General features: G+C 31.3%; 2 protein-coding genes and 2 long non-coding RNA genes across 13 annotated transcripts in view; 2 read left to right on the top strand and 2 right to left on the bottom strand.

The window, feature by feature from the left end:
• LOC127710138 (uncharacterized) overlaps positions 1–26,819 on the bottom strand; it is a 304,241-nt gene that overhangs the window by 103,706 nt on the left and 173,716 nt on the right. The window lies entirely within an intron of this gene.
• LOC127709512 (uncharacterized) overlaps positions 1–26,819 on the top strand; it is a 217,648-nt gene that overhangs the window by 59,503 nt on the left and 131,326 nt on the right. The window lies entirely within an intron of this gene.
• LOC127710090 (uncharacterized) lies at positions 1,284–17,977 on the top strand. Its single transcript, XR_007985929.1, has 2 exons — positions 1,284–1,492; positions 16,417–17,977. It is a non-coding gene; the product is annotated as an uncharacterized LOC127710090 (long non-coding RNA).
• LOC127709857 (serine/threonine-protein phosphatase 6 regulatory ankyrin repeat subunit B-like) lies at positions 19,010–21,538 on the bottom strand. The gene has a single exon (XM_052215533.1). It carries the CDS (start codon positions 20,382–20,384, stop codon positions 19,065–19,067), a length of 1,320 nt encoding a protein of 439 aa, XP_052071493.1. The 5' UTR covers positions 20,385–21,538; the 3' UTR covers positions 19,010–19,064.

Genomic DNA, 26,819 nt, shown 5'->3' on the forward strand with positions numbered 1-26,819 from the left:
TTGTAAGTATAGTTTCCATGGAGATTATATAGCTCTACCCCCTCTTCATGGTTCATTGACTTTGAAACTTTTACATAGTTTACAAGTTAATGTTTGTGTTTAGGTTTGTTTAAAGGGAACAACTTATAATAAGTCAATGATATTTGGTATGTAGTTGTATTAGCATTGGAACGTCTCATTTATATAGAGATGGTTTAGCCATGTACCTCAGTCATGGTTCATTGACTTTGCATATTAGCCTAACTTGTTAAGTATTGCCATTTTAATTTCAACATTTGCATAATCAAAATTACAAAAAAGCAAGACATATCTCTGTGATAACAGTTTATTAAAGGAAATCAATACTGAAATTATTATTGCAAGTTTTTATTTTTGCGAACCTGATATTTTTTGCAATGATAAAAACATAACAATAATTTCAAAATTTACAGTACTAAGAATTTCTCAGATTCCTAAAAATTCAACGAAGGAAATGTTTTGGTACACTTATTTGGATGCCTGACCACATTTTCTGATGTATTTAATATGTTGATTTACGTATAACTGAATTTCATATAATTTTCTATTTTTCATTTTCATGTTGAATATTTATAGTTTTGTCTTTTCTAAGGTGATAAGATTTTAATTATAAACAATAAATGATTGATTGAAATAAATTGATAGGTAAACGAACAAATGAATCAACCTAAGAACTAATGAATGAACAATTGAAAAAAAAGTGAAAGTAAATAAAAGTGTTCTAAAATGATGAGAAAAAATAATATTCATTTAAAACTCTGTTAGGTGTAGAAAAAGCTCTTATTAGAATTCAGTAAATAAAAGACATATTGCTCATTTAGTCCTTCTGTCCTGAAGTTTCTATCTGTCCAGACTACAGATTTTTACATTATTTGAGGTCTTCATGGAACCTGTGGAACAAATTTTATGACGACACTAGAAAGCTATTACATAGAACACCTATAGGTGTCTTATTAGTGTACAATATCAATATTCTATATGTGATATCAGGTGTGGGAGATTATACATTTATTTCCCGTGCAGGAGGGAGATATGAAGATTTGTTCACCCAAGAATATTCATATTTCACGAGGGCTCTGCCCGAGGGAAATATGATTTTTCGAGGGTGAGCAAATCTTCATATCTCCTGAGGCAAAGGGAAATGAATGTTTTATTCCACTGCCTACGCTTTGTTTACTATCAATAGATTAAATATTATTTTGCATACATTTTTTTTCGTATCCGCTTGTTTTTGTAAGTCAAACTAAACACGACATACCCAATGATAAACAGTAAGGATCAAAATTTAATTATAAGTCTGTTTGTTTTATCTTCTGAAATAAATTTAAACATGAGAATGATTTTTATACGACCGCAAAAAAATTTTTGTGGTATATTGGTATGACATTGGCGGCGGCGTCGTCCGAAGACACATTAGTTTTCGCACTCTAACTTTAGTTTAAGTGAATGGATCTCAATGAAATTTTACCATAAGGTTCAATACCACAAAAGGAAGGTGGGGATTGATTTTGGGGGTTATGGTACCCACAGTTATGGAATTAGGGGCCAAAAATAAGCATTTTTGTAACTTCCAGACATAACTTGTGTGTAAGTGTATGGATCTCTCTGACATTGTACAACAAGGTTCCATATCATAAAGGGAATGCTGGGATTGATTTTGGGGGTGGTGGCCTCAAAATTTTAGGAATTAGGGGCCAAAAAGGGGCAAAAACAAGCATTTTTCTAGTTTCATGACAATAACTTGTGTGTAAGTGTATAGATCTTTATGAAATTGTACTGCAAGGTTCCATATCACAAAGGGAAAGCTGGAATTGAGTTTAGGGGTAATTGCCCCGAAAGTTTAGGAAAAAGGGGCCAAAAATAAGCATTTTTCTAGTTTCCAGACAATAACTTGTGTTCAAATGTATGGATCTCGCTGAAATTGTACTGCAAGGTACCATACCACAAAGGGAAGGCTGGGATTGATTTTGGGGGTAATTCCCTCAAAATTTTAGTAATTAGGGGCCATAAAAGGGCAAAAAAACAAGCATTTTTCTAGTTTCAGGACAATAACTTGTGTGTAAGTGTATGGATCTTTATGAAATTGTACTGCAAGGTTCCATATCACAAAGGGAAAGCTGGGTTTGAGTTTGGGGGTAATTGCCCTAAACGTTTAGGAATTTGGGGCCAAAAAGGGGCCAAAAAACAAGCATTTTTCTAGTTTCCAGACAATAACTTGTGTTCAAGTGTATGGATCTCTCTGAAATTGTACTGCAAGGTACCATACCACAAAGGGAAAGCTGGGATTGAGTTTGGGGGTGATGAATCATAAGGGGGTTCAAAAAATTGGGGGGGGGGGGGGGGGGATTTTTTTTCCTTTTTTTCTTAAATTGGTTATTTCTGATTTATATATAAAAGCAAATAATAATGATATGGTTTGATTAGGTAAATTAAAAATTTTTAAGTTCTTAGACCACTTTCATTCTGTGTGAGAAACCTATGCTGTGTCAAATATTTAATTATAATCCAAATTCAGTGCTGTATCAAGCTTGAATGTTGTGTCCATACTTGCCCCAACTGTTCAGGGTTCGACCTCTGCGGTCGTATCAAGCTGCGCCCCAGCAGAGCATTTTATTGCTATCGCTATTTTAAGAAGAATAAGAAGTTCAAAACGTTATGTACATTAACCGCGCGTAACGTCGCACGAAGTAATCCCGACATTTCAGAGGGGAATATGATCCTCAGAATGGAATATGAAGATTTGTTCAATGACACGTGGGATAGTCTCAACCAATCAAATATTGATTAAACTATCAATATGTTTAAGCAGTGGAATAATACCTTTTATCTCATTTTCTTCATAATAAATTATTTCCCAGCATCTGTTAGTCAAACTGTCATAATTTTGTATGATTTGACCATTTTTCTCTCACCTGCTAAAATCTTGTAAGGGAGACATAGCAATCCTACTTTCCAGTTCAGCTAGGTTTATTAAAGATTTTTAAGGCAACAATAATTTTGTCAAACCTTCATGGAAGTTTAGGAATTTTGGATAGATGCTTTTTTCATGATTAAAAGACAATTTCCAGAGTAAAATTTAAAAAATATTTCTTTTTCATTTTTCAGTATTTTACTAATAAACATGATAAAAGAACATTGTTTATTTTTTAAGTTAACCTTTCAGATATATTCTGATGGTAGTTTTTCATACATCAATTACATTGTCAAAACTTCATGGAATTTTATGAAACTTTCATAATAAATAAAAGCATCTAAAGAATTGTTTTTAGCACATCTGGCCCGAAGGCCGTGTTAGCTTTTGCCATCAATGATGTATCTTGTTTGAAAAAAGTGTCTAATAACCCTGTTGGCCTACATGGCTAAAAATAGAACATAGGGTAAAATGCAATTTTTATCTATTATCTTGAAAACTGCAATAGATAGAGAAAACCTGTTGCAGTAAAAAAAATTCAAAATGATGAGATTTACATATTGTCTATGACATCTTTTAAGATTTATTGTCCTAAAAACAACATATTTTTCTGATTTTTTTCTCGAAAATCATATTAGATGGACAAAAACTTTAAATACCTTAAATGATCATCAAGACAAGATTCACAAAAAAGTTGAAAGACTTGAAATCATCAGTTGAGACCTTATTGAAGTGATTGCCCTTTAATGACAATTTTTCCCAATTCATGCATTTTTGTCTATTAACTTGAAAAATATAATAGATAAATAGAAACTTTATGAAGGAAAAATGATCAGCAGGATAAGATCTACAAATATGTCAGCATGACTGAAATTGTCAGTAAACTCTTAATAATAGAGTTATTCCCATTAAATGATGATTTTTACTAAAAAGTGTCCATTGCTGAAGATGCATGTGTGAATCAGGCTCTTTAAAGCCTCTAATTTTATTTATCAATATTTTTCTGAGTAATAGACTTTAGTTTTTGGCAGTCAACATTACACATTGACACTAACAGCCGTAATTTCTGGCAGCTTGAAACCATTTACAAAGCTTTTAGGTTCATGCACATAGTCAATAATCAATTCTGCATATTGAGAAATTTTGAAATGCATTTAATTTTTAGACCAAATTGTGCACAATTTGTACCCTCCTCCCCTTTGAGTATTTTTAAAACTGCTTTTTCTTAGTCATAAAATTAAGATTTTAATCTTTTTTATGAAACGTTGGATCAGTTTATGCTTACAAGAACTATATATAAAAATGTTTGGTCTTGTCATTTTTAGTTTCATGTAAATCCTTTCTATATGAACATGCTGTCCATGAAGATACAGTAAATTATATCAATTCTAATCAAGAGGAAAATTATCAAAAACTGACAGAATTTTGTTGTTGTATTGAGGTCAGCATAAACAAATTTATGATGTTTATGTGCATAAAGAATGTTATTTTTCTGTTGGTCTTGAACTTTTAGCATATCCCAAAACAGGATGCCATATTAATACAACTTTTATAGAATTAATAATAAAACTTTAAAAGATATTTCTGAATTGCCAGAAAAATACTTTGATTGAATTTTTGTTCCCTTTAAAATTTTAAAATGAGCATCATGTTAAAGTGTCTTAATTATATTAAGCTTTTTTGTAATATAATAGTTATATCTGTTACCATTTAACAGTCATGATTTTTTTCTCAATTTTAAAAATCTTTTTAATTTTTAAATATTTTATGCGACCTCAAATATTTCAAGTTGAATTTTTCATGTCTTCTTAATGATATAGTAATTGGAAATAATAAAAATACAAACCAAACATTCCTTTGACTTTGTATGTTCATTTTGCAGTTAAGGTAACTATTCTTTATAACAATAAAATATACTTTAACCATTCATGGTGATTTAATGGTCATTATTAGGAGTGAAAGCATTTATAGAATGAATCATTTCATAAATATTTTATGTGTATTTTAGAAGGCCATAATTGCCATGCTGAAGAAAACCTCTAATCTCACCTATTATAGACATAGATATTTAAATGTCTACATGAAATCAACGTTTGTTGACATTAATTTCACCTTAATTTTAATGATAGTTTTGGATTATATAGAGAGGTGTTTGACTTTGTCAAACTTTCGTGCATTAATTCTTAGTCCAAATAAAAGTTCCATACATGGCAATGTTGTCATGTTTTCTTTAGTCTTTTGTGTAGTATAAACATAGATAACTATGGGATAACATTAAATAAATGACTTTATTGGGACGTGTCTGTGGTTTGTCTTTGGGAAACCATTATGTTTGTATAGATTGAAGACATTGATCCACATGTTTAAATGATAGAGATTTTGGTTGGATTGAAACTTGGGATAAAAACCTTTATAAAATCAGAACTTGAGCTTTTAGAATATCTTGTTTTCAGGGTTAAAAATTTCCATCAGCAATATTGAGGGGACATCCATGTCCTTCATCGTCAGCCAGTCCTTTGAAGCTGGCTGAAGGAAAGCCATTATATTTGGTGTACAGATGCATCTTGTAAATTCTGACACATATCAAAAGACCAATTCAATAGATGCTTATATCATAAATCACTGGGTTTGATAAAATTTTCAAATTTAAAAAATCAGTTCTAAATGACCTACAACCATATAACTAGGATTAAGGATCCATATAGTAAAACATAACAGCTTTTCACTAAAGTTGGTCTCTGTGACCTACATGTTTAACTTCATTGGCATGTTTTATTGATTGATGAGTGTTTTAATGCTTCTTTTATGACCAAGTTCAGTTTTGAGAGATGAGATAAGTAAAATGAAATCAAAAAAAGAATTGGTGACATTTTATTTTGAAATTTTATTCTGAACAAATATAGAATATGTTAAATCCACATCCAATTTTATTTAACATTTAAATCAAGTTTGAATTTGTTGTCATCAAGTTTTATTATCCCTTGCTGCTATGTTGTGCAGGGAAAATAGAAATACCAGCTTCCGTCCAAGTGACATGATCAATACTTGCTTGATTTTTCCGAAATTTATATTAAAGTTTTATCTCTGAACTTTTTCAAAAATCAGTGCCAATTAACTATGTTTAAAGGAGTTTTGCCCCTTGGAAGTATGAATTATATGGAATTTGCATTGAAATTGCTCTCAAACCTATGACACTTATATCAGCAATGTCTGGGAAGATTTCCAAAGTTAACACTGATAAAATATTTTTACAGGAGTTATGTCACTTTGAAATGTTAATTCTCTTAGAAAATTGCATTTGTTAGCACTCTCAAGCCTCAATTCCTTGTCAGATTTTTATGAAATTTTATCGAAAGCATATGTTAGTAATGTCTTCGATAAGTTTGAAATTCAGTGCTGAGATACTAATTTTACAGGAATTAAGTCCTTTTTGAATGTAATGAATATTGAACATTGCTTTGACTTGGCACTCTCACATGTACATTTCTTGTCAAATTTTTATGAAATTGATATCAAAGGTTTATATCAGCAAGGACTTGGATAAGTTGGATAATTATCGCCAATCAACTATTTTTACAGGAGATCTGCCCTTTGGATAAAGAAATTATATATAAAAGAAATTACTAGCAATCTCATGACTACATTTATTTTAGGATATTTAATATGAAAAGTTTAAAAGAATAAAGAAAAATGTGTTTTTCTAGTTATTGCCCTGGACAATTAGAATATATGCATCACAGGGGACATTGCAACACTGTTATTTCATTCATACTTGTTTTTATTTTGATGTCTTCCCTCCATATTGATGATTGCATTGATTACTTCTGTATCTGCTTAATGTTATATCATTTACTGGTTTCCATGGCAAAAATATTTTCTATATGAATACTATTTCATAAGTGTACTGTGATTTTGTAAGTCAAATAGGGATCACCTGACTGGAGTGTAAATTTAGTTGTGTGTTGCTACTAATACTTGGAAATGCTTTTATGTGATTTGTGCCTCATATATCTAAAGGTACATTTTTATGAGCTACATGTAATACAATGTAATATGAGAATCAAAGCAAATTGGGTAATCATAGACAACCTATGGCATTCACATGTGTAGAAGGGCAAAACCTTCATTCATTTGTTATGAGTATAAAGGAGATGTGGGGTATACGTTTATGAGACAGCAACCCATTTTTATGCCCTTCTTTTTATGCCATTAGGGGGCATTTAGTGTTACCCTTCCTTTCAGGCCGTCCGTCCATCTGTCCGTATTTCCGTCTGTCCCATTTTTTTTCCTGCAATCTAACTTAAGTTTGCCTCATCAAATTTTTATAAAACTCATACACAATGCTAAGAACCACAACAAGCAGACAGAGTTTGAATTTGGGCAGTGAATCATTTACCATTCTGGAGTTATGCCCCTTTTTAACTTGGAAAATTGAAAAGCTTCAGCATGTGCATTTGTGTTCTCAGACACATTCTTCTTTTATTTTATGTTTGCAATTGACATGCATTTCCATATTTGTTACTGAATGTACTTGTCGTAAGTTGAATTTCCCCATTGATACCAGTTGAGGTAATGGTTAGCACACTCTATTTGTGTGCCATGTTCAGACTAAATCACAGATAAAAGTTGTAGTTCTTAGAAAAAATATACAAACCATATCAAAGGAAAATGTTATGTTCAAATTTTAAGACAACACCTTGTCATCCCTGTGTGTGATAATTGTGACCACTTGGCACTATGCTACATCCAAACTGTTTGAAAGACATGGGGTTATGAAGAAAGGTTTCATATTACTATGTCAAAGTTGAAAGGATTTTTCTTGAAATTATTTGTGGAAGAAATATTTGTGTAATTTTATCAAAAGAATATACAGAATCATATTGAACAGCATTTCATATGTTGAACTTCAAAAAGTATTGTATTAGATAGAAAAAAAATAGTGACAAGGAGTGAAAAGGAATTGTCAGCTATTGTTATAATGGAGGAAAAAAGTTAATATAAAATAACAGTTTATTGAATTTATTTTAGATTTCTACATATATTGTATTTAATTAAAGCTTTTAATGATTTTCCAGCTTGAATTAAGCCGTAATTGCATATTGGTATAGTTTCATGTTTCAATTCGTCCATATATATTGGTTTTAAAATGGTTTTCTATAAGATGAAAGCTTTAAGAAATCAATACATTTTTATTGCTTATTCATTAGTAGAATGTCATTATTTTATTATAGAATTTTAGTTTTATGGACATTATAGCTAATAACTTTTGGGATGTCATAACTAAAATTGATAGTTGGTACAAGGCTATTTTATGGGATAATTAAAGGTGAAGAGGGTTGTTTCAGGCCCTGACAGTGACCACTATTTTTGAACCCAGTTGTTTTAGAATGTTTGTAAAGCTTTAGAGGATTAAAGTCCCTGATTGTTTGGCAGACTAGTTTGAAGGAAATAAAGGGGATGTAATGGGATAGATGTACATAAAGCCAACATCTTATACACTTAAGAAATGAACAATTTATTTAGGTTATCATTAGTATATTAACTTGTGCATGTTGCCTACAACATTTTGACTTGTATACCTTTTTAATTAGATAACTTCAATAGATAATGAACTTTTGATATGTAATTGTTTTGTAAATTTTCAAAAATTTATGAAAATAAGGAGGTTCCTATAAAAACTTTGTGGGTCTACTTATTTTATCATGCCTGCCTATAATATTAAGAGGGATAATTTTTCATTTTTCTGTTAATTTGTCCGTTCATTCATCCACACTTTTATCAGCTTTAAGTTTTTATATGCCCGTTTACGGGACGTATTATGGTATACCGTTGTACGTCCGTCTGTCCGTCCGTCCGTCGTCAACATGTCGGACACTAACTCAAAAACGCTTTAACCAATTTGCTTGAAACTTTGGTGAATTGTTTATATCTATTGACGTGAGCTCCCTTTTGTTTTTTATAAATTTTAGATTTTACGTTTCCGAGTTATGGGGTTTTATTCATTAAAAAAAGGGGGATTTTCCAGTTTTCGGACAATAACTCAAGAATGCTTTCACCAACTTGCAAGAAATTTTGATTAATTGTTTATATCTATTGACATGAGCTCCCTTTGGATTTTTATAAATTTTAGATTTTACGTTTCCGAGTTATGGGGTTTTATTCATTAAAAAAAAGGGGGATTTTCCAGTTTTCGGACAATAACTCAAAAATGCTTTCAGCAGTTCTCATGAAACTTTGATGAATTGTTGATATCTATTGATGTAAGCTCCCTTTAAAATTTATAAAATTTTAGATTTTACATTTCCGAATTATGGGGTTTATTCATTAAAAAAGGGGTGATTTTCCAGTTTTCAGAAAAAAACTCAAAAATGCTTTCAGCAATTCGTATGAAACTTTGGTAAACTGTTTATATCTATTGATGTAAGCTCCCTTTAGAATTTTATAAATTTTATTTGTTTATAGTCTGACAACAGATTTACTAAGTATTGCGCAACAGCAAAGTTTATTGCACAACAGCAAGATATCTTATATATAAATTCAATTCATATAACCAACTTCAAGTTCTTTGACTACATTTATTCAGAAACCTATAATAGATGTATGTCAAATATTTAATTACAATCCAAATTCAGACCTGTATCAAGCTTGAATATTGTGTCCATTTTTGCCCCAACTGTTCAGGGTAAGACCTCTGCGGGCGTATCCAGCTGCGCTCAGCGAAGCAGTTTATTGTTTATGGTAGTCTTCCATGTAGTTGTGGTCATAGGTATAGGGGGAGGGTTGAGATCTCGCAAAACATGTTTAACCCCGCCGCATTTTTGCGGTTGACCTAAGTCAGGAGCCTCTGGCCATTGTTAGTCTTGTATGTTTTTTTAATTTTAGTTCATTTATATGTTTCGGAGTTTAGTGTGACGTCCATTTTCACTGAACTAGTACACATTTGTCTTAAGGGACCAGCTGAAGCCCGCCTACGTGTGCGGGATTTTCTAGCTGTGTTGAAGACCCTTTGTTGGCCTTTTGGCTGTTTTCTGCTCTTTGGTCAGGTTGTTGTCTCTTTGACACATTCCCCATTTCCATTCTCAATTTTATGTATCAACTTGAAACTTTATGCACATGTTCATTAAATTATGATGTAAATGTTTTAAAAATACATATCAAAATAGTGATGTGACCTAGATTTCCAGGTTCACTGAACATGGAAATGGGATAGTGTGAGCACGTTATGATGTCCTATGAACACATATTCTTGTTATAGAATCTAAATTATAGCGAGAAATCACTTTGATTTCAAAGACTTGGAAAAAGTAAAATTTAATGTGTTCTGATCAGAAGTTGATACATCTACATATATTTTGAAAAAATTAAAGTATTTGTAAAAATATTTGATGAAAAGTGAATAGATTATAAAAAGATAAATGTTTTCTGAAAAGTTGTATACACAAGTTTAAATCTTGAAATTTTATAAAACAATTTTTAACCATAATGATTTCTAGGTAAGATTTTGTATAAAGTAAAAACGGCATTTTATTCTTTTGGTTTAGAATCAATTTATTGGCAGATCAATTTAATATATATAACATATAATAGATTTGATAAAAAAAAAATAAGTAAAATTTTTATTATACCCCCGCTTTAAAAAAGTGGGGGTATACTGTTTTATTATACCTCCGCTGTAAAAAAGTGGGGGTATACTGTTTTACCTCTGTCTGTCCTTCTGTCAGTCCATCCATCCATCCATCCGTCAGTCCGTCAGTCCGTCCGTCCATCCCATGAATATTTTCAACGCATTTTTCTCAGGAACTACTTGACAAGGATTTCTGAAATTTGGTTTCAGGGTTTATATAAGTAAGTTACACCGTGTGATGCGTTTTCAGATTCATCACTCAACAACTTCCTGTTTACCGAACACTTGTATTATTTTACACATGATAGCCAAGTTGAAAATTTTTGTCACATTTTTCTCAGGAACTACTTGACAAGGATTTCTGAAATTTGGTTTCAGGGTTTATATAAGTCAGCTATACCATGTGATGCGTTTTCAGATTCATCACTCAACAACTTCCTGTTTACAGAAATATTTCGGCGGGGGTATCATCAGTGAGCTAATTACTTGTTTTGGCTGATTTAAGAAGAATTAGTCAGGTTTATCCTTTTTGTACATGTTAGTTAATTGCAAGACTTTCTTAAGTAAAATCATCACTAACCCTCACTTGGTTCTTTTAAAGTTGTTTCTCATATACTGCTTTCTCTTATAAAACTTTAGACTTTGTCAGGGTTCACACAAAAGGCCTAGAGTAAAAACAGTTTAAAACCAAACAATAATATGTGACATGCATATGAGTTTTATTTGACAGTTAAATAAAGAGAATATCACTTAGCTAATGAAGATCTATAAAATGGTATTAAAAACAATGTTATACACTTCAACAATAGAGCTTTAATACCTTAATCTCATGTAACTTCTAGTCAAAATCAATATTTTATTGATATACATAACAGATTTAATGTTATTTGATAGTCAACTTATTGGGTTTTGTTTTATACTCAAATATCTGCATTTATTGTAACAATAGGTAATAAAAATCATTCTGGATACTTAAAAAAATACTGAAAATTAAGAAAATTCCAAATGTAGAGGATAATGGAAAATTACAACTATCAACTGGACTAAAAGTTCACTGAACGATTTGATATCATCTTATCTGTTATAGACACTTGTATTTCATTGATTAAAATCGGTCAGTGTGTCTTTAATAAAAAACCTTGTCATGCTTAAGTCTCATTAATTTAACTAATTGACAAAATTGATATAATTAAGGTCATCATATCTTAATTGGTGTGTTTTTTATTTCTGGTTGTAATAAGATAACAATGGCAACATTTAATTGTGAACTAGTTATCTATTTCTTAGGATCAGCTATACATGAATTAAATTGATTTTATTTTAATGCTGCACATAAAATCTACATTGCTATCTGCACATATATAGTTTAAACTTTAGATCTATAAAAATGCACCCATGTAGAATTTAGCAAAATATTCTTTATTTTTATTGAAGACAAAAAATGGGACCAAAAATGAAATACAAAATACAAAATAGCAAACGGCCATGTCCAGATTGTCTAACTTATTTTATTTAGGGAGATGAGAGTCATGCATTTTTTAAAAAAAAAATTATAATGGTATAGCACAAAAAATATTTTTTAGTGTGAAATGAATTCTAACATCTGACCTTGAAGTCAAATTTAAAGAAAGCTGTGTATAACAATGCAAAGCTTGCTTGGTAACCATAATTGTCTATGTTGGGTTAATATGGTCCATTAAAACTATTCTTTAACTAAAACTTAATTGATGTCTACTAGCCAAGTTACATGATCAAAGTATTTAAAAACTGAAGTTAGATGTAGAACATAACAAACTCAGTAAAAAGTGAAATACAAGTAACTACTTTAGGAAATCTGTTTAAAGATGCCAAGTAACATGCTTGTATAAATCTATCATATATTTGAGAACTAAACTTTGACAGAAATCTTATTAAAAAAAAGTCTCACTGAAATGTAAATTGTAGTTGAAGGTTGCTAACTTAAGGTTGTAGCTGTAAAACTCCAGTAGATATATTCTCTTAGAATAAATCTTCATAAAAGTCAATGAGTTATGAATTGTAGGTAAGAGTGACCTACTTCTGATGGAAAGCTGACAGACATACCAAGATGTGTTGAAGTTCAAATTTATATATGACTTTAGTTTGGTTTAGGTTATACAGTATCAGAGAAGTGAATTTGAGAATAAAATTTAACCTAAGTTGACTACTACCAGAAGATATTTTATGAATAAGGTTCAACTGTCTGTTTTTAGAAAGAAATGTCCAACTCAGAATATTTTGAATGACTTGAAGGATGTTTAAGATGCTTGATTTTGTTGTTGACCACCACCAGAGAGTGTGTTTCCAATAAGTAAAAATGTCTGTTTACAAGCTCAAGGTCAATACTTTTGTGTTACAATATACAATAGAGTGTGTTTTGGTATGAAGACTTTGCTTACAGTAGCTCTAGTTTGTTTTCCCATCCCATTGGTTACATGTAATTTTTATGTCTTTGTAATCTGCAATATCAAATACAAGTCTATAGTATTGTGTACCAAAATAATCAGTCAGTTGCTATGTGTTTATCTTCATCCTCTTTTCACAAACTTACTTTGTAATTATTTTTTCATGATGTTCATAAATGAACTGTTGTTTATTACCCCCTGTAGTTGCTATCTATTTCAAGCAAATAGAATAAGGCCTTTGTTGACGGGAGATATTGTTTACCTCCCTTAGTGGAAACAGTATCACTCTAATCTGTAACTCGTAATAGATTGTTTTGATTAATTACAAAACTCTCTGTCAATTTAAAATCTCAACAATAGTGAAGGTATGTAAATGCATCTAGAGAGTAGTTTGGACATGTTATAGGAAATCTTTGTGTTCAGAAAATTGTTCATTAAATATTCATTAACTTAACACTTTCAGATATATATATGCAAATCACCATTTAAAAATGAGAGTGTATTGACATTTTGTCCTTTTGTACCGGATGATGGAAGGAGTATTAACATATTATGAGAGAATAATTATATTGCCTTATTCAATGTATTTGAAGTATGTTTCCATCAATATCATTACCCAATTTATGTCATGTTGAACCTGAAAGAAGAGCCTTTATAGTACATTCAAACATCATATATTTAAAACTATATGAGCTGTCCTTTTAAGATTTAAAATTGTTTGTTGGAGTACAGTGCATTTCAATATATATCATTTAGTTACCTTACAGTTCGGTAAAGCACCTGGTAAATTTATAGAATGAAAAATTTACCTGACTTCACTATATACTTGAAAACCACCTCTTTGCAGACACATGTTTCTTTTTGGAGATGGAGATGAGTTCAGACTCAAGGCAAAATTTATTTCAACATGTATTATTTGTCCTTTTTATCAAAACATGTCTTTTAATTCTACTTTTGAAAATTTGACCCTTTTCATGTCCAGAGTGGTCCTCAGGAACACCACTTATTCTTGGCTCAAGTCCTTTCTATGTGATCTTATTTAATTTCAAGCATCCATAATTCATTGAACATAAGTTAATGATTAAAAAATAAAGTGACCAGTCATTCTACAGTGATCTCCAGTCAATCAGCTTTTTTACAAAAATATTTTACATATGTGTGTAGGAACTATTTTGTTTTAGATATGTGCTACTTTCTGGTATGTTCTTTCTGACCCGGCCAGAATAAGTGGTGTTACACTTAATATTTTGATCTCAAGTGATTCCAAGATGGATATCTTGATCCTGACAACTTTTACAATTAAAGAACACCCTATTCCAAGGCAAAACAATACTGTGCATTTAATGGAAAGTTATATCTTGATTGATAGTGATATAAAATTATTGAGGGCTGTATTATAGTTAAAAAAAGAAAAGAATATCAATCTGACAACAATGTCATCTTTAGAATACCAAGGAGGACACCAAAATCATAAATAATTTGAAAGTCCAAGCTCTAATCATGATCATGTTCAAAACAACAATTAATGTGTATAAAACAGATTTTACCCTGAAAGCAAAAAGTTTTAGGCAGGTAGCATATTTATTTTAAGTGCACTTTCCATTTTGAAATTCTTTTATATTACACAAAAGTTCATACTTTATTTTTCAACTGGGTCTTGGAAAAAAATTCTGTAAGATCTAAAATGTAAATATACAGAAAGAGTGAAAATTTGGAAATCTAAAAAGAAGTTTTATAGAAAATATTCATGAAGGAATGAAAGATGAATATTTATTTCTGGTGTTTCACTGAAATTAATCTGTATAACCGACATAAATGTAAATTTGATGAAATGTATAGCAGGAGATTTTAACCCCATCAAAATACTTGATCTCACTCCATTTGGAGTTCATAGATTCCAAATTATTTTTGTCTGTTTCATGTCTTTTTTCTGGACTTGTGAGATTAACCATGCACTAAGTGTATATATTTATTGCCAGACATATAGAAAATAAGTATTCACTGATGATAGTAACAGATTAAATCTGCTCTTTCAAATTCCTTATAACACTACAGAACAATTTATTTTGTTCAGAATCAGACTTGTCATAGCCTCATTCAAGAAGTTACTCAAGATGTGGGAATTTTCCTAAATGTTTACCATGTGTTAAAATACTAACTTGTATCTTTTAATACTATTAATCTCATAAGACTACTGTTTAAGAGCATTTGAGTTTTACCCTTACCATTCCTAATATCATTTTCTATTTTTGGTTTCATAAGATGTAAAAATAAACTTTATGCAAATATGTTTAATTCTTCTTAAAAACTAACGGATCAAGACAATAAGCTGAATATAATCCTAAGTTAAAGCTGTTCTTTTTGTTTTAAGTCTCATTAAGCTGATTCTAACTTAAGTCAAAGCTGTTTATTTGTGGACCAACAAATTTTCTTTAAACTAATGAAAGGTTGGTCTGCTTTTTCGAAGCAGAATGTGTAGTCAGACCTAAGGATTTGTGTTAAGCTTTATATTTCAGGGGGTAGTAAACCTGGAATCTATACCTTTTATACAGATCACTAAGTTACTGTCTTTCATATGTCTGTTGTCCTTGACTTCATTTCCATGGTTCAGTGACTGCTTGAAAAAAGTTTAGATTTTACGTTATGTGAATTTCTCACTTATTATGGGTAAGATGATAACTATATTTGGTATATGGGTTTCTTGCAAGATCTACATGTCAGTTGGACAGGGTTCACCTGACCTCAACCTCATTTATGGATCAGTGATCAAGGTTAAAGTTAAATGATAAGGTCTGTTTCTCAGATACTGTAAGCAGAAATTCAACTATATTTGGTGCATGGAATGAGTGTAAGGTGTACATGTCAGTATTGCATGTTTCATCTGACCTTTACCTCATTTTCACAGTTCATTGTTAAGTTTTTGTGTTTTGGTCTGTTTTTTCTAATACTATAAGCAATAGGTAAACTATGTTTTGTGTATGAAATGATTGTAAGGTGTACATGTCTATCTGGCAGGTATCATCTGTCCTTGACCTCATTTTCATGGTTCATTGATCAATGTAAAGTTTCAGTAGTAAGGTCCTTTTCTAAGATACTGTAAGCAATAGACCAACTATATTTGGTGTATGTAATGATTGTAAGGTGTACAGGTCTGTACGACTTGGTTTATCTGTCCTTGACCGCATTTTCATGTGGTACATGTGGTAGAACTTAATATTTAGGACTATCAACATAAAATAAATCATAAATAGTAAAGCAGGGGAGACATTTCAGCATGTGCACTTATATCACACAATATTTTTATACGACCGCAAAAAAATTTTTGTGGTCGTATATTGGTATGACGTTGGCGTCGTAGTCGTCGTCGTCCGAATACACATTAGTTTTCGCACTCTAACTTTAGTTTAAGTAAATGGATCTCAATGAAATTTTACCATAAGGTTCAATACCACAAAAGGAAGGTGGGGATTGATTTTGGGGGTTATGGTACTAACAGTTAAGGAATTAGGGGCCAAAAGGGGCCAAAAATAAGCATTTTTGTAACTTCCAGACATAACTTGTGTGTAAGTGTATGGATCTCTCTGACATTGTACCACAAGGTTCCATATCACAAAGGGAATGCTGGGATTGATTTTGGGGGTAATTGCCTCCAAATTTTAGGAATTGGGGGCCAAAAAGGGGCAAAAAACAAGCATTTTTATACGACCATGACAATATCTTGTTTGTAAGTGTATGGATCTTTATGAAATTGTACTACAAGGTTCCATATCACAAAAGGAATACTGGGATTGATTTTTGGGGTAATTTCCTCCAAATTTTAGGAATTAGGGGCCAAAAAGGGGCAAAAAACAAGCATTTTTCTAGTTTCATGACAATAACTTGTTTGTAAGTGTATGGATCTTTATGAAATTGTACTACAAGGTTCCATATCACAAAGGGAAGGCTGGGATTGATTTTGGGGGTTTTCCCTCAAAATTTTAGTAATTAGGGGCCATAAAAGGGCAAAAAAAACATGCATTTTTCTAGTTTCAGGACAATAACTTGTGTGTAAGTGTATGGATCTTTATGAAATTGTACTGCAAGGTTCCATATCACAAAGGGAAAGCTGGAATTGAGTTTGGGGGTAATTGCCCTAAACGTTTAGGAATTTTGGGCCAAAAAGGGGCCAAAAAACAAGCATTTTTCTAGTTTCCAGACAATAACTTGTGTTCAAGTGTATGAATCTCTCTGAAATTGTACTGCAAGGTACCATACCACAAAGGGAAAGCTGGGATTGAGTTTGGGGGTGATGAATCATAAGGGGGTTCAAAAAATTGGGGGGGGATTTATTTTTCCTTTTTTTTCTTTAACATTTTCCATTTTAAATTGGTTATTTCTGATTTATATATAAAAGCAAATAATAATGATATGGTTTGAATAGGCATACATGTGAACCTCCCGACGGGAGTACAATAATCCCGTTTTCAGGGGTCTCCTCCCGACCTCCCGTTGAAGAGGAAAAAATCCCGTGTATGAAATTTTTCATGAATGAAAAATTTCTGCCCAACATATCATCTCAGGCATCTGGTGTAACTGACATTACCTGAAGTTATATTTTACCTGTAAATCAATTAACATGCATAATTATATGGCTTCACTTGTCAGCTTGGGTGTCAAACATACAGGTAATCAACGATTTTTACCTCAGGCTAACTGCCGTTGTGTAACAAAAACTGTGTATTTATTGGGTTACTTCCCTTGATTTATCCTGTTTTAAGTTACTTTCCTTTTAATAATGAAAATTTTTAAAAGAATATAAATAAAATATAAATTGAACAAATAATCATAAAAGGATGGTTATTAAATGATTTTAAATGTCTTAGGACAAATAAAAAAATAATAATTTGAAAATTATTTGAGGATTCTAGACTTCCTTTCAAGGCTTAAATTGAAATTTATATAATAACTATGACCCTAATTTTACAGATAAAATGATTTTCTGAGTTTGCAAATAAAAACTATTTGCAAGAGAAAAAAATAAAATAAAAACTATTTGCAGATAGCTAAACAAATGTTCTGGTTGCAATGATTGTTTTATAGAATATGAAGTAAAAAATTTAAAGAACATACTGGAAAAATACAATGTTAGATTGAACATGTAGAATATAAAGATGGAGAAACTTTATAAGTACAAGGGTACTATAAACATAATAAATTGGATGGAAAGTTGAAGAAAACACACTTTAAAAGACCATTTTTACAGCACAGGGTTACATTTACAACAAAATTAATGTCGATTAAAAACCTCCTGATCTGAGTCCTAATCTCCTGACCAAAATTTCCCAATCTCCTGATCTGAGTTTCACAGTCCATCACATGTATGAATAGGTAAATTGAAAATTTTTAAGTTCTTAGACCACTTTCATTCTGTGTCAGAAACCTATGCTGTGTCAAATATTTAATTACAATCCAAATTCAGTGCTGTATCAAGCTTGAATGTTGTGTCCATACTTGCCCCAACTGTTCAGGGTTCGACCTCTGCGGTCGTATCAAGCTGCGCCCCAGCGGAGCATTTTATTTGACATTAAGGAAAGTTAAAAGTTTTCATGGCAATAGGAATCACATCTATGAAATGTTAAATTTTATTTCTTCATGTTGTTTATATTAGGTAATGTGGATTCATTATTATTCATGGTGTACCAATTTTTGTGGATTTCATGGTTGTAGGTAAAACCCGAATTTAATTGTTTAATGAAGTACAAATTTTCTATATAGGCTTACATGTATGAAACTTTGGCAAAACCAAGAAATCAATATCTACAAAAACTCTTTTTTTCCACAATACAAGAAAAATTGGTACCAACAAAAATAAATAGTTTCACATGTGTCATTTAACTTCGTCGACCTTTAACATATTGATCTTAAATGTAGACAAGACATTTTTGTGTGTCCACACTTGTTGACCTTTTTGTTAATATTTGTTGAAAGAAGTGTTATCCTTGGAACCACTAGTTCAAAGATTTTGATTGAATGAATTCAATAAAATGACTGTAAAACAATAAATGAAACTTTATAAAAAATAATATTGATAATATAGTGATTACAAGCATTAAACAGTGTCTTTGAGCAGAGTTTTGGAAATGGCAGTAAGCTGTCCAGTTTTATCATATTCCATAGCAGTCTTACCATCTTCATCCAGATAAGTAAAATTAGCACCATTCTTCATCAAGAAGATTGCAGTGTCTATATGTTTTTCATGGACAGTTACATGCAATGGTGTTTGTCTTTTCCCATTTATGCTATTTATGTTTGCACCGCCATGAATGAGTAAGGAAACGAGTCTGTTGTTTCCTGATGACGCAGCATAATGAAGAGGACTTCCACCATGTAAATCACGGAGATTGATATTTGCACCGTATTGAATGAGATCCTTTGTTAGTTGATCCTGGTTATTTTCCACTGCAAAATGTAGAGCAGTTTTATTACTTGTACTTATCATGTTAACATTGGCATTGTTCTTAAGGAGGAGGGAACAGATTTCTGGTGCTTGATGACCAGCAGCAATGTGAAGTGGAGATTTACGAAATTTGGTAGTTAAGTTGACATCAGCTCCACTTTCCAGTAGTGCTTTAGCTATTGCTAAATGGTTATTGGCACATGATAGATGTAGCGCAGTACGTCCCATTCTCTTCTCTTTCAAATTGATGCTAACATTACTTCTTTTAAGTATCAATTTAGCAATGTCTGTGTACCCTGCTGCTACAGCTAAATGTAATGGTGTCATACCAACCTCGTCTTTGCTCCATACATCCGCACCTCTTTGTATAAGTAACTTTGTAAGTTCAGGATGTTGATATATGATAGAGAGATGAAGAGGTGTTTTTCCAGTGTCATCTGCAGCATTGATGTCTGCATCATGGTCTAGCAACAATGTTGACATTCTAGTATTGTTTTTCAGAAGGGCTATATGCAGGGGTGTTCTTTTGGATTTGTCTGTAATGTTAACATTTGCACCTTCGTCAAGTAAAAATTTGGAGGCACGGATTTTATCACTTTTAACAATCTTATGAAGAATTGTTATTCCACTTCTTCTGTTGAGAGTACGATTAACATCAGCTCCATGATCGATGAGAATTTTAGCACCATAGAGATTGTTGTGACACAGAGCATTGTAAAGTGGAGTGTTTCCTTCAATATCACGACAGTCAATATCTATATTGAAATCAATTAGAATTTTAACTACATTTGGACGGAACCTCTGTGCCATTGCATGTAAAATGGTTGTTCCTTCATTGTTGATATTTGTACACAAGTCATTACAAATATCCTTATTCTTTTGTAGAACACGGACTACATCCAGAGCATCTCCATATAACACAGCTTCCATTAGTTTATCAGTTTCCTTATCTAAAACTTCGTAATTTGTCATTTTGTAGCAAGTCAATTTTTTCAGTTTCCTGCTCCTTTTATGTTTAGTTATTTAACATGTTATCAAAGCACAATCAAAACTAATTTTATGTCCTTTTTACACAAAGAAATCCTTTTAAATAATCCAGTGTACTAACACGCTGTTCAAACTTACCAAAGAAACTCCCAATTGACAAATGGGAGTGAAAGGAAAAGTGACGGTTTTGAAGAAAATTGTAAACAAATTAAATAGATGCCATATATTTTATAGGTAGACAGGTAGATGGTACTTCTATGTTGCCATCATCTACTCACTCTTAACGGTAGAGAGTTTTATTCTCTGTAATTGTTGTTTTACGGCTTTCCAATAATGACACGGTTGAGTTTTATTGTTCAGTTTATAAATATTTGTCCATTTAAAAACTAATACTTGAATAAAATTTCCTTTCTATTCAGAGAGATTAATATAAGTATGTTTAATGAATGTTCCAAAATAGATTCAATAAATCCTTACAATTTGCATCCATTAGTCTCCATATGTAATCCAAACTCTATACTTTCTGATAATTCAGAATCCAATAAAACTTTCCATTATGATTTTAATTCTTTTCATCACAATTTTTTTTCCAGATATGCTCTAGATATCACACTTCTATATATTCATTTTTAATCTGAATGAAGATTTTAATGGAATTAGTTTTTATTCTCTCTCAATGGTTGATCTTATATGGCATATATATATTAGATCAATAAACTACAGGATTGCATGTATGTTTATCAGGTAAATAAGAAATATTGAATTGAAATTGATTACAATCGTAAGTTTCTATGAAGCTTTATTCCTTTCCTTAGTGACTAACTTTGAATATCATGTCTCCGTTCTATCCATTGTAAATATTAAATGTTAGACAGTACATAAATCTAACGTCATAATCCAGCAAGATATTAGTTCTTTATCTGGTTTGCATTTAATCTTTGTATCAAGTTAATAACACATACAATAAATATCAGTAATTTGCAGTTATTTTTCAGGTATTTAAACTGGCTAACTTATCCCTTTTTGACAGATCGTTAAATTTTTCTGTCCTAACAAAATAGGTTGTTTGGTGACGATACATCATTTCGTAACAAGATAGGAAGTTTCTGTATGATATCCTGTCCAACAAGTTTGTATCCATTGAAATCAAATTTTATTTAAAGCTTTTTTGTTAAACTAATGAATCCGATAACTTTCCATTATAACCTATGCATCATTTATTCAATTTAAAGTAAATTTTTGAATGAATATATTTGATCTTTTATATTGATATATTTAATAGCAGACCTTTGAAGGGTTTTCATCTAGCGACTTTCTTTTGATCTTCATATTAGTTATTTGTACTGAATTATTGTAGAAAACTTTCATAAACACAAGAATAAAAGATTGTCATAACTTGAGGATATATTAAATTATTCCAATGACTTTAACCATTAAAATTGAAAGGTCAAAGTGGTAATATCTTTAGGGAATTACACCTACGATCTGATTTAAAGATTTAAAAAATAAATCCAAGTGGCCTTGAATTAATTTGTTTTAATTAATTTCCTTTTACAGTGTGCGTGAATGAAAAATGTATAATTCTTGAGGCAGAAAAAAATTAAATTAAAGTAGATTTTATACCAAAATCTTCTTAAGTCTCACAATTATTGTTTGTATGAGGACAAATTTGATAAATCAAATGTTATTTTATATGTTTAACTAATATTTTGACACTATAAATATATTCAAATTGGTAAAGTTAAATATGTCACCTTAGGACAGTATGTTACCTATTAAGATTTAACAAGTCCTTTTAAATCTAAAATACCAGCATACATGTGACGTTAGACAAGAGATTTAATAATCAGCTTGAATAAGTGATAAATCTTATATCAACACACATGTACCATACTGATTTAGGTACTTTTAATACATATTTCATATTCAGCTGTCAGTCTTTAGTAGGCATTTTATGTATTGTTATATGTTTCTTGCTCTAATTTGACAGTACATATTGGTGATTGTCATGTCTTTGTATTATGATAGCAAAAATTTGGATCCTAAAAATCCTAAATTACCATGAACACAATTTTTGATCCTGAAAATGTCATTTTGGTTTATACATGTATATAATAGGTTAAATCCATGGTACATTATTTAATTTTAAGTCATTTTGTACCAGCATTGGAATCAACTTACTCAGTGCTTAATCTGGAGGTTTTGTCCTTTCACAACACCAATAGCTAAAAATTGTTTTGCCTACTTGCAGTTTTAATCCACCCCTACAAACTGATCAACTGGTAAAACATTTTACTTCATTGCGTCAGTGAAAGGTTGTTAGTATGAAGTGGGTGCAGTGAATAAAAATAATACTTACCATCAAATCAAGTAATTTATTGCCTGTGTCATGATTTTTGTCGAGCCTAGCTCGGCATAGGGATATTGATCTGGCGGCAGCAACGGCCACAGCGGCTTAAATAACTACTTAAACGCTTAATATTTCAGAAGGTAGAAGATCTGGATGCTTTATACTTCGTATATAGATGCCTTATGTTATGAAGTTTGCGTCTGTCATATGTACTTTGTCCTTGACCTCATTTTCATGGTTCGGTGACTACTTGAAAAAAAAGTTAAGGTTTTTATACGACCGCAACAAAATTTTGTGGTCGTATATTGGTATGACGTTGGCGTCGTCGTCGTCGTCGTCGTCCGAAGACACATTGGTTTTCGCACTCTAACTTTAGTTTAAGTGAATGGATCTTTTTGAAATTTTACCATAAGGTTAAATACCACAAAAGGAAGGTTGGGATTGATTTTGGGGGTTATGGTACCAACAGTTAAGGAATTAGGGGCCAAAAAGGGGCCAAAAATAAGCATTTTCTAGTTTCCAGACAATAACTGTGGAACGGTGTATGGATCTCTCTGAAATTATACTACAAGTTTCCATACCACAAAGGAATGGTTAGGATATGCTTTGGGGGGTTATGGCTCAAACCGCTTCGGATTAGGGGCAAAAAAGGGGGAAAAACAAGGTTGTCCTGGTTAATGGACAAATACTTTAGTACAAAACATAATTTAAAGCAGTGTAAGGGAGATAAATCAAATACATCATTGAAATTATCTCCCTTACACTGCTTTTAAATTATGTATAACGTAATGGTTAATGAACAATAAAGATAATTTAAAACAGTGTAAGGGAGGTAATCCAAACACAACGTTTTGGTTACTTCCCTTACACTGCTTTTAAATTATGTTTAAAGAAATGCATATTTATAAAGGAAGACCAGTAAAAATATCTGCAAATGTTGCATCTTTTTTTTTTACAAAAAAATCCATATGAAAGATTTGACACTATATTTTTAATTCTATTATAAAATAGATTAAGTTAGCACTATGGTAATTATGGTTGCCAACTCCATTGGAAGATTGAATTGAGATTATGACCATATCTTGAGGGAAAGAATTTTTTGGGGGAAAAAGGGGGGGGGGGGGTAAAAAGAAATTGTGGGGGTAAATTTTTTCTCAATTCAGATTTCAGAAATTAAAAAGAATTATTCTTCAAATATTATTTTTTTTTCAAATTTCAAATATTGAAAAATTTCAAGAAGTAATCTTTAATTGCACAGTATGGCGCATTAGATTTGTAAAATCTTTGATCACATTTATTTATTTGTTATGCCGAATCTAACAGTGTATTTAGATTTTTAATTTTGGGTCCAGTTTTCAAATTGGTCTACATTAAGGTCCAAAGGGTCCAAAATTAAACTTTGTTTGATTTTAGCAAAAATTGAATATATGAGGTTATTTGATATGCTGAATCTAAACAAGAATTTAGATTTTTGATTTTTGGCCCAGTTTTCAATTTGGTCCAAATTGGGGTCCAAAATTAAACTTTGTTTGATTTCAACAAAAATTGAATATATGGGGTTCTTTGATATGCTGAATCTAACCATGTAATTAGAATTTTTATTTGTGGACCTCGTTATCAAATTGGTTCATATTGAGGTCAAAAGGGTCCAAAATTAAACTTTGTTTGATTTCATCAAAAATTGAATTATTGGGGTTCTTTGATATTCCAAATCTAACCGTGTATTTAAATTTTTAATTTTGGGTCCTGTTTTTTAAATTGGTCTACATTAAGGTCCAAAGGGTCCAAAATTAAACTTAGTTTGATTTTAACAAATATTGAATTCTTGGGGTTCTTTGATATGCTGAATCTAAACATGTCTTTAGATTTGATTATGGGCCCAGTTTTCAAGTTGGTCCAAGATAGGGTCCAGTATTTAAACTTTGTTTGATTTCAACAAAAATTGAATATATGGGGTTCTTTGATATGCTGAATCTAAACATGTATTTAGATTTTTGATTATGGGCCCAGTTTTCAAGTTGGTCCAAATTTGGGTCCAAAATTAAACTTTGTTTGATTTCAACAAAAATTGAATATATGAGGTTCTTTGATATGCTGAATCTAACCATGTATTTAGATTTTTTATTTGTGGGCCCCGCTATCAAATTTGTTCATATTGAGGTCAAAAGGGTCCAAAATTAAACTTTGTTTGATTTCATCAAAAATTGAATTATTGGGGTTCTTTGATATGCCAAATCTAACCGTGTTTTTAGATTTTTAATTTGGGTCCCGTTTTTTAAATTGGTCTTCATTGAGGTCCAAAGGGTCCAAAATTAAACTTAGTTTGATTTTAACAAAAATTGAATTCTTGGGGTTCTTTGATATGCTGAATCTAAACATGTGTTTAGATTTTTGATTATGGGCCCAGTTTTCAAGTTGGTCCAAGTTGGGGTCCAAAATTAAACTTTGTTTGATTTTAACAAAAATTGAATATATGGGGTTCTTTGATATGCTGAATCTAACCATGTATTTTGATTTTGGACATTGGACCATAATAGGTAAATTAAAAAAATTCAAGTTCTTAGACCACATTCTTTCTGTGTCAGAAACCTATGCTGTGTCAAATATTTAATAAAAATCCAAATTCAGAGCTGTATCAAGCTTGAATGTTGTGTCCGTACTTGCCCCAACTGTTCAGGGTTCGACCTCTGCGGTCGTATCAAGCTGCGCCCCAGCGAAGCATTTTATTGTAATGTTAATTTCTCTCTTATTATGAGTAATAGGATAACCATATGTCCTCATGCCTATCAGACAGTTTTCACTTAGACCTCAACCTCATTTCATGGATCAGTGAAAAAGGTTAAGTTTTCATGGTCAAGTATATATCTCAGATACTATAGGCAATAGGTCTACTATATTTTGTGTATGGAATGATTGTAAGGTGTCCAACTGGCAGTTGTCATCTCACCTTGACCTCATTTTCGTGGTTCAATGATTAAAGTTAAGTTTTTTGTGTTTTGGTCTATTTTTCTAATACTGTATGCAATAGGTCAGCTGTATTTGGTGTATGGAAATATTTAATGATGTACATGTGATGATGATGTCAGTCTGGCAGGTTTTTTTTTTTTACCTTGACCTCATTTTCAGGGTTCATTGCTCAATGTTAAGTTTTTGTGTTTTGGTCTGTTTTTTTTAAACTATAAGTAATAGGTCAACTATGTTTGGTGTATGGAATGATTGTAATGTTTATATGTCTGTCTGGCAGGTATCATCTGACCTTGACCTCATTTTCATGGTTCATTGAATAATGTTAAGTTTCAGTAGTTAGGTCCTTTTCTAAGATACTGTAAGCTATAAGCCAACTATATTTGGTGTATGTAATGATTGTAAGGTGTACAGGTCTGTATGACTTGGTTTATCTGTCCTTGACCTCATTTTCATGTGGTAAATGTGGTAGAACTTAATATTTAGGACTATCAGCATAAAACAAATCATAAGTTTTTGTGGTTAAGCTTGTTTCTTAGATACTATATTTGATACTCAATTATATATTTGATCCATGGAATGATTGTAAAGTGTACATGTGTGTCTGTCAGGGTTCATCTGACCTTGACCTCATATTCATGGTTCATTGGTCAATATAAAGTTTTCATGATTTGGTTTGTTTCTTGTTTACTATAATCAATAGGTCAACTATATTCAATGTTTGGAATGATTGTAAGGTGTACATGTATTTCTGGCTTGGTTTATCTGACCTTGACCTCATTTTCTTGGATCATGATAAGTTAATGTGATACTTGTAGTAAAACTTTAAAATTTAGGGCTATCAACATAAAATCAATGGTAGAAAAGCAGGCGAGACATTTCAGTGTGTGCACTCTTGTGAAATAAGATAAATGTAAGGCAATGGTTTAAAAAGGTTTGACTCTAACATTTAATAAATAATTAGTTCTAATCTATGTTTTGTTGGTCAATAATTTATTGCTATGATTTTTAACAGAAATTTATTGTGTATTTGTAATTTGGATATTTTTTTCTGCAGCAATTGCTTATCGGGTAATATCAAAGGGAAATAAGTTAATCAGTTTTTC

Source organism: Mytilus californianus, unplaced genomic scaffold, assembly GCF_021869535.1.
Source record: "Mytilus californianus isolate M0D057914Y unplaced genomic scaffold, xbMytCali1.0.p SCAF_1, whole genome shotgun sequence".
Classification (NCBI taxonomy): domain Eukaryota; kingdom Metazoa; phylum Mollusca; class Bivalvia; order Mytilida; family Mytilidae; genus Mytilus; species Mytilus californianus.

What these genes read in the sequence shown, in the direction of transcription:
- LOC127709857 (XM_052215533.1), bottom strand. Translation starts at nt 20,384, where the DNA reads ATGACAAATTACGAAGTTTTAGATAAGGAAACTGATAAACTAATGGAA.